Source organism: Octopus bimaculoides, chromosome 2, assembly GCF_046866305.1.
Source record: "Octopus bimaculoides isolate indiv1 chromosome 2, ASM4686630v1, whole genome shotgun sequence".
In the NCBI taxonomy this organism is placed as follows: domain Eukaryota; kingdom Metazoa; phylum Mollusca; class Cephalopoda; order Octopoda; family Octopodidae; genus Octopus; species Octopus bimaculoides.
The window spans coordinates 36,267,866-36,277,591 of record NC_142929.1 but is presented as its reverse complement, the minus strand read 5'-3'; the positions used below and the strand labels follow the sequence as shown (position 1 = coordinate 36,277,591).

The following is a 9,726-nucleotide window of genomic DNA, read 5'->3' as shown; positions in this document are numbered from 1 at the left end:
GTCTATTATAAAAGTATAAACTCTCCTTATAAAATATGTATTTTTTTTATATGAAAGTTAACTTATGTGAACATTCCAAAGAATAAGTCCTGGGGTCGATTTGCTCGACTAAAGGCGGTGCTCCAGCATGGCCACAGTCAAAAGACTGAAACAAGTAAAAGAATAAATACAAGAAAAATGAAAAAAAAAGTTATGGAACCAAGAAACCCAGATTAAAGGGAAATAATCACGTATAACATAGAGAGCGTCATTAGAAAAGCCACGTCTGCATAACTGTCACATAGTGGAGGTTTGGAGGAAATCTTACAACAGTACAGATGGGCACTGAGAGTAACCCTAGTCACTTAAACGTGTTCTCCAGCTGTAACTACTCCTGCAATTTTAAAAGGCACAGAAAAAATTCAACAAGTATTTATTCTAGTCACTGTAGATCTATACCGCTTAATATGATTTATACAGTGGTGATTTTATGTATTGTGATCAGTTTTGGACAGTGTCACGAAGACCACTTCCACCACGGTCATGCACATCATGACCACGGTCATGCACATCACGGCCACGGTCATGCACATCACGGCCACGGTCATGCACATCACGACCACGGACATGCACATCATGGCCATGCACACGAAGACCTTTCAGGGGCTGAAAATGTAAACTTTAGGTATAGTCGGGAAGCTAACAAAGTTCCTCATTCAGAGCACGCTCACCATGATCACTCACACGACGGTCACGCTCATCACGGTCATCACGGTCACTCTCATCACAGCGGTTCTGAAGACAGCAAACATATCGGAAAGGAAAGTGTCAGCCATGAAGAAACCCACCAACCTAAAGTTATGGGACCAGTACTCTGGCTCCAGGCTATTGGGGCTACTCTTATCATCAGTGCAGCTCCAGTGGTTATTCTGTTTTTCATTCCTTTAGAAAATACCGAGGAGAATTTACCTTTTCTTAAAATACTTCTTAGTTTTGCATCTGGAGGTCTTTTAGGTGATGCATTTTTACATCTAATTCCACATTCTGGTTCCCAGAATTCTGATCATTCAGATGATGGTCATAATCATCATCATCATGGTCACTCACACGGTGGTGGAGGCCACAGTCATGATTTGTCTATCGGTCTGTGGGTTTTGACTGGGATTATAGTCTTCCTCACTGTTGAGAAAGTAGTTCGTCATCTGAAAGGATCACATAGCCATTCTCATAGCCATTCTCACAGCGAAGTAAAAAAGAAAGAGAAGACATCTGATGATGAAGGAGATGACAAAGAAGAAAAGGAAGAGAATGGTAAGTATATATTTGTTATTTTTTTCTTTACGTAGTCTTTTTCGGTCAAAAAATTAAGACCAAATTTCAACATAAGTTAGGTATCTCTCTTTAATGTCCGCTAGATATTATTGGAAAGTACTGAATTAATATAATTTTTATAGTTATTTCTTTTAAACTTTCAACAAGACATTTCTGTATCTGAAAAGGACACAGTTTATATATGTAAATAGTATAAAAATGGGGAAAAATTAATTTTCCGCTATTGCTTATTTTGAAGTTATTTTAGGAAGTAAAATTACGAAAATAAATAAAAATAGAAATAATTTGTAACACAAAAATTCAGATACTTTTCATTTTATAACGACTGACGTGTGAATCTAGTGACGAACTGTTGCTTTTTTACTATTCCTGAGAAATTTCTCAGGATTTTAAAATTTTTTTATTGGCGCTAATCCCTTTAAACCTCAATTTATACGAGCAGTATCAGTTACAGCAAAATATATATATTTTTAACTTACTAGATTCTAAGGTTTGTTTAATCATAGAAAGATTTTAGCACATGTTTTGGCGTAAAATGAAATTACCGTTTACTTTTGTTTATAAATCTGATTTGTTTTTTCGAGGAAATAACTATTTTCGTATGTAACATTTGCTGATGCAGTCTTGTTTTACCATAAAGAAGAAAACATGCACTTCTAATTGTTTATTTTTATTCTTTCCCTCATAATACTTATACCAGAAGTTCGGCTCTTTATTAGTAATTGTGCAATATTTGATCCTAAAATATGTTAAATTAACCACTAAAGATTATTAAGAGAAAACAAAATATAAAATAAAAAACATTTCTTCCTCATCAACTTGTTACTAAACCTATGTGATAGGCATGACAGAATTTTGAAATGATTGAGTAGTGAGTAAAGTTATGTTGATTACTAGGCAGGTAGCTTCCTGTCTCTTGCAAATTTGTGAACAGTTAATAGATACTAATTTTGCTAATTAGATTAATTAACCCGTTGGATCCTTTGATATTACCTACTAAGCTCCCATTTACAAAGGTTAATAAAAACATTTGACTCAAAAAAACGAATAAAATAATTTTTTAGTATTTCAAATGTTCGTATAAAATTATATTTTGTATAACTATACTAAAATTGCTTTATTTTATCTCATTTAAACATTTTTTGTCAACACAACGTCTACTTAGATGTACTATTGATAAAATGAATAATTTCCTTCTTAATTTGGTAAAACCCTGTAGTTATGCCCTTAATTTTATATTTTTTCGTAAAAAACATTGTTACTATTCTGTACTGTACGGCAATTCGTTGTTGTTTATTTAGTAGTTTCTGTATTCATTTCAAGTTAACCAGTGTCATATAAACATACGATAGGCTATACTACTTTTTTATTGTATCGCTAGTCCAATTACAAATAAAAAAAACCCACCTGTTGATATAGCTATAATTGATCGAAGAAACAGAACCTCGACGGAGTTTCGTCTCAAAGCACCCCATACTTCATGGGAAAGGAAAAGGTTACAGAAGTGGGTGGGCAAATATGTAAAAAATAAAATTGACATTTTTGAAAAGAACAAATTGTTTTCAAAATTGTTATTTCCGTTGTATCAAACAAGAATACTAAAAAGATGAGGCATAACTACAGAGTTATGCCAGAGACCAAACTTCTTTTCTGAGTTATGAGGAAGTCTAATTTTGAAACACAGCGATTAAAATTCACTTAAATTACACTATTGTCTTAAGGACTCAGGACAATGTAATCCTAGCTATATAAAGAGCGGGATGGTCACGGCTAGGATGTTTTTGATAATAAGATCTGCGCGATTACGGCTAAACAAATACATGATCTCATGAAAGCTAAACAAATACATGATCTCATGAAAGCTAAACATTTCTCATGTTTTAAACAAACCCATTATAAATCTTAAAGGAAACTAAATTAATCTTTTACTTAATTACACTTTAAAATATAATCTGATAAAATATCTACTGGAAAATATGTTTAATTATTAATTGAATTACTAATTATTTTACAATATTCATATATTTATATAACGTATAATTAAAAGACGATGCTTGTTTGATGTAAAAATAACTTAACCTCAAGATCTTAACCACTTGGTCTTGATAATATGGAATCAAACATGAAATGATACAATATTGAAAGTATGTATGATGAGTATTAACAAGATTTAAAGTGAAGATGATAATCACTATAATTGCTAAAACAACTAGTGCCTATTTGGGGTGGGGTACAATGAGGAGTTTTTACTGCATTTTTGACTATGAGAAAAAAATAGTTTTGACAAATGTTCACAACCTTACAAAAACTATACCAGCTAAGCAAATGACCTTCTGTTAATGTATTAAAAACACTATAACATAATCTGAATACTATTTCAGAAAATTATAACCATTCTCTTTGAGCATATAAAAGACAAATTTAGCTGGGGCAAAATGAGTAAACCAAGGTAAGGTAAATTTGCCTCTTCAATTCTCTGGAATAACATTTGAAAACAGTCTCGTACACATCAGTGTCCATCTTTAGACATCAGAAAGATGAGAAATGTAATAAAAAGTTAAAATATCTCAGTCAAATGAAAACAGATCAGGGAAAAATGGTACATGATATGAATTTAATGAAACTTGACTAAATCAGAGACTCAACATAAAATATTCTCTATAGTTTCTTCATGATCTGTTGGAGTGGTTCTCTTCCTGATATATGTTTATGTATCAGGAATCTGTATATTTACACAACATGCAGTTAAAGAGGAGAAATTATTGAAAATTGTCATTTTAGACATAAATTATTTTTTAATTGAAAATTATCAAAATTAAACATTAGTGTGGGGAAAAAATTGACTTGGAATCCAACAGAGAAAAGAATATTGATTGTTAAACACCACAAGTTATCCAGATATTTTATTAGGAACCTCAATTACAAATGAGTCAAAGTTGAGGGGAAAGTTTCTTGACTAAAAAGTATCTGCTACCTGACTATGCTCAACTTCAACAACAACAACTATGCTGACCAAATTTTACTCCCAACGATGATGTAACAGTACAAAATGGTGGTACAATACTTACACTGTAATGATTCCAAACAGAAGAAAATGAGCAGAAATTACTCATTTTACACTGGTTACTAACTTTGCCCCGCATCCTATGAAATTACAAGATAAAGGGGAAATTTTATTACAATTTCTTTTCTAAATGCATTTAATGAATGGAACAGTCCATTTTTGTTTATGACCATTTTTTAAGCATGCTTTTTTTTGTTCTTTCTTACCTTGCAAGTTACTTGGCAATCTCACTAATGACAGTGGCAGGAAAAAAGCACCCAGGGCACTGCAAAGTAGTTGAAGTTAGGAAGGGTATCCAGCTGTAGAACCCATGACAAGGCTGACATGGAGCACGCTGCAGCCCTGTGGACCATGCCCCCCTGTGATTCCTCAGGTTAAGCATCTGACCCATGTCAGCATGGAAAATGGACATAATATGATGATGATGGTGACTGTGTATCCTGGTTTTAGAATAGGTACTCTGTGCTTTTGTGTGTTAGGCATCTGACCATAAAAGTACTGCCTCAGAAAACCTGTCCAACCAATGTTGCATGGGAAAATGAACACAAATTGATGATGATGATGTCCATGTTTGTTTCTTAAGCAATAGAATTATTTTTCACATTTTACAAGCATAGAAATTGTAGTGGCTAATATAGAGTAATGCACCTAAATTTATCAAGGTATATGTTTGGGTGATTAACTATAGCAGAACTAGTTAAATATATACTTGGTATTTATGGTAGTTAGGATAAAAATAGAAATCCAATTCAGTATACAATTCATGAGAAATGATATGCAGTTCCAAGAAGTACCTAGTTGTAAGGTTACCAATGTCATACTGCTAAAGAGGTCATCTACAGAGGTTGGTAGCATTGAAGCTATTAATTACAGAAGAGAATTAGAGCTTTTTGAAGCAGATTGAAAATTAAATGTTCTTTTCAGTACACTAAATCCATTTATACAACACACTTTGACCTGCAATAATATTTCATATTAAAATTTTTATGTAGAATGATATGATTGTGTATAATAAACAGCTCTAATTACATTGTTTTATAATACCTTTTGTTTTGTTTTATCACTAATTATTGAAGCCCACTAGGGTATCTTTGTCTTTTCTCATCCAATGATAAGTAGTAAGCAACATGAAATAAAATTGATGATAACTTTTTTCACCATTTTGAAAACAAAAACAATAGAACCCCCCCCCCCCCCCAAAAAAAAAAACACTTTTTGTTTGAGCAAAAGCAATTGTTCAGGTGACTTAATTATGATTGCTGTTAAAAAGCTAAAAAAGAATATTAAGTAATGTTTTCTACTAGATATATAATGTGACAAAGAGTATCATCAGATAAACTGCACATGATTTCTAAGATCAAATTGTGTCCAACAGAAAAAAATCTACCTTGTTCAATTGATGTAAAATAAATAATAAGAATTTTAAAGGAATATATTTTATGAACTGCTAGATGACAGGCAAGTTATATCCAAAGAAAACATTGAATTAGACAGTTATCACAAAATATGTTAAAAGGAGAGAATACAAAAGATAGCTGGATTTGTGGAGAGAGATCATTTTCAGAGCAATCTTTTTGAACATAATCAAATTGAAATTAAATATAGACAAAAACATTAAAGTGAAAAGAATTTGCATTTTACTTGTGTTTGCCTTAAATAATTATAAATAATAATTTAATGTAAATTAAATATACACCATTTTATGAGAAACATGCATTAATGTTTAATAATTAATGTTATAAAGTTTAATAAGGGGTTCAAATTTCACCCACTTCTCCAATTTTAAATTTTGAACTTTTTCATCCATTTATTTATTTATCTGTCTATTTATCCCTGTCTGTTTATTCATAAAATATATTTGTCAACTAAATGTTGCGGTCCGAAAGAAGACGGTGTTACTGTTGTTTTTAGCCCCAGGAAGACTTTCATATGCTTATTTAATTTAAAATTTTGAAAATGTGGTTTCTTGCATATTCGGAATCTCCATCATCTAAAACATAGGAAAAAAAACAAATTTTTCAAAAAAATTTTTTTCTTTTGCATATTCATAATCTCCAACATCTGAAACATAGGAATCTGAAAAAATTTTTTTTTTAAATGCATTTTTCAAGGAGAGGTGCGAAACTACATTAGCCCCCCCCCCCCCAATCATTTTATGTGGCAGGTAATTAAATAGTAATTTTGTTGGTTATTAGTCATTACTTCTATGTAGAATGAATGTAACTCATTTAGGTGATATAGACAAACAATAACAATTGAATTATTATTTATTACCTCTGTATAAAGTGAATAAAAACTGGTTTATTGTTTACTTCAGCATCATCTAAAGAAAAAGACTTGCAAACCCAAAATGAAATTGCTGTATCTGGTTACTTGAATCTTGCTGCCGATTTTGCTCATAATTTCACTGATGGGTTGGCCATTGGTGCTTCTTTCCTTGTTGGCCGTAATGTTGGAATTGTAACAACCATCACTATCTTCCTGCATGAAATTCCTCATGAAATTGGAGATTTTGCTATTCTTGTGAAATCTGGTTGCACTAAGAAAAGGGTAAGCTAATTTTCAAAATAATTTCCCAGTAATTTTTGTTCTCTTAAATTAGCTTCAGTTTAAAAAAATATACAAAATGTACAAAATTATATAAATATTTGATGGTGTAGTAAATTTCTTATTTATGAAATGAAAAACATTCTTAAATAAATAAAATTGCAACAAAATCTTGATATTATCAATGATTAATTTTTTGTTTCAGAGTGAATTCTACAAGTACAAAACCTGTAAACATAGATTCTTTAATAGTTTCATATCAGATCAGACACTATAGTTTCTGTTTTGCAGTTGTTAATAGTGTTAAATGAAGTGTAAGAATGAATATGTTGTGTTTAATTTGCTGTCTAATCTCTTCAGTAATGATCAAAACTACTGAAAATGACAACAGTAAGGCAAAAACTAAAGGGAATAGTGTTATTGTCAGATAGTTTGATCCCATTGATAATCATTGCATAGAGTTTTGCCATGTGAAGCAGTCATTTTTGCAGCTATCTTGTGTTTGTCTAGATTAAATGGAAAAAATAGTGATTTTTGGACACTGATATAGTGTTCTGGTAATTAGCTAATGTATTTAGTTAATTGTAGAAGACCAGACATGTAGTTACAGAGACCATATGGGTTGGAACAGATTGTGGTCATGTCTTAACTCATTTTCCAATTTTAATTATGCTAAGGGCGCATTGCATAAAAACAGATGTAAAGTCCTGTTTCTGTGAATAATCCACTGAAGAAATATAATGGTGGTGAATGAAACTAAGTGAAGTAGTTTGATAATACATTCAACTATTATGTATTTGTTGAGCTTTTGATAATTCACAGTACTGGATTCAGAGGAAAATGTTTGGAATATTGGTAATCTCTCTCTCTGTTCTCCAGAGTGGGTGAGGGCAGGGGCTTTCAACTGCTTAATACCTTGAAAAGTGGCATACACTGTTAGACTTTTTAGTGATTGTGGGGAATAATAAGGAAAGAAACAATTTGTAAATTACTTCTAATATTTGGAGCAGGTTCCTAATTTATATGATTGATATTATGATAAATTGGAGCATTTAGTTACTCTTACCCTTCCTGTCAAGGCAGTCAGTTGGCAGAGGTATTTGAGCGTCAGACAGATTATTTTATGATATTTGTTCTGGCTCACTACACTCTGAGTTTAAACAAAACCTTCTGAGCTCAACTTAGCTTTTCATATTTTTCAAAATTGAGAAATAAATTACCAGTCATGTTCTAGTCAAGCCTGTAGAGGGATGGGCTCTGCCAGGTCTAAAAATGTACCAAACATGCTGTATTTCATGATGATGCCTCTATGAATTGAAAGCCCAAGGCAAAGCATTGTTTCTTCAAGCAGCAAAATAGTTTGTGGAGGTTTCAAACCCTGCTTGTGTGTAGTATGCTTCCAAAATGTACTTTGATCTATTTCATTTAAGTTTTTAATGGTTTGTGTTAAGAAGGAATTCCAGTTATAGATTTCCTGTAATTGTTCAGACTTTCAGATTCATCTAACCCTCATGGAAAAGGATAAAGAAAGGAATATAATTTTAATGGTTAAATCTCTTAGTAATAATTTATTTTATATTTATTTCCGAAATATACAAATGTTTAGTCTGTTAATTAATATATGCCTTTTCTTTTATTTGTACTCCACAGGCAATGCTGCTTCAACTATCAACAGCACTTGGTGCCATCATGGGAACAATATGCAGTTTAGTGGCAGGAAGCACAGGAATTACAGCTACAGCTTGGGTGCTCCCTTTCACTGCTGGAGGATTTATTTATATTGCCACTGTCTCTGTTATTCCAGAACTTCTTATAGAATCCAGCTTCCGCCAGTCTATTAAAGAAATAGTTGCTCTAATATTGGGGGTTTATATGATGGTCCTTATTGCAAGTTATGAATAAATTTGCTAACTATGACACTTTTGGCCAATTTGACACATCAGTTTATCAGAAATGTAACATTTTAACTGTTGTTATTAGCATTGTTGTGTTGCTGAAGGCTGGGTTGGTCTTTGAATTTGGTTGTGCCACACTGCTGGCATATAAACTCTTATCATTCTCTTCATGCTTTCCCAATTGCATATGAAGCTTGTAGGGTAAAAAGGCATTACAACTGAGAGATGTTAGCCATCTCAAAAATCAACACATTTTAACTTGGTGTGTGAATTTCTTGGGAAGTTGATAAGTTGGGGAAAGAGAAAGAATATCAAATAAAAAAAAAAGAAAAATATTTAATAACTATTTATTGCATTCAATGCTTTTTGTATAAAAAAAAAATGATAGAAAAAAATCCGCTTCCACAGTTTTATTTCTGTTTAAGGTGCTTAAATCAACAGTAAAAATTCAGTAATGCTGAATCTGAAAAGAAATAACATGACTAAAATGGTAATTAGATAATTTGTAATATGTTTAATTTCATAAACTGCTAATAAGGTGGTAAGCTGGCAGAATCATTAGCATCTCTGACAAAATGCTTAGTGGAATTTCTTCCAGCTTTACATCCTGAGTTCACATGCTCAGTGGTTGATTTTGTCTTTCTTTCTGGGTTAATAAAATAAGTACCAGTTGAGCAGGGGTTGGGGGGCAATGTAATCAACTGTCCCATCTTCCTCAAATTGCTGACTCTGTGGCAAAATTAGAAAGGATTATTAACTGCTCCTGAAGGTAGTGGATTGGCAGAATCAATTACAATGTTAAACAAAATACTTTGCAGTATTTCTGTTGGTTCTTTACATTCTGAGTTCAAATCTTGCTATGGTCAACATTGCCTTTCATCCTGAAGTTGATAAAACAAATGCTAGCCT

At 32.1% G+C, this 9,726-nt stretch overlaps 1 protein-coding gene across 1 annotated transcript; it reads left to right on the top strand.

Annotated features, from left to right (window-relative positions):
* Positions 1 to 275: 275 nt before the first annotated feature.
* LOC106884363 (zinc transporter Slc39a7) lies at positions 276 to 9,165 on the top strand. The gene is made up of 3 exons (XM_014935718.3): positions 276 to 1,290; positions 6,693 to 6,925; positions 8,573 to 9,165. The coding sequence occupies exons 1-3, from the start codon at positions 318 to 320 to the stop codon at positions 8,822 to 8,824; spliced, it is 1,458 nt and encodes a 485-aa protein (XP_014791204.1). The 5' UTR covers positions 276 to 317; the 3' UTR covers positions 8,825 to 9,165.
* The last annotated feature ends 561 nt before the right edge of the window (positions 9,166 to 9,726 follow it).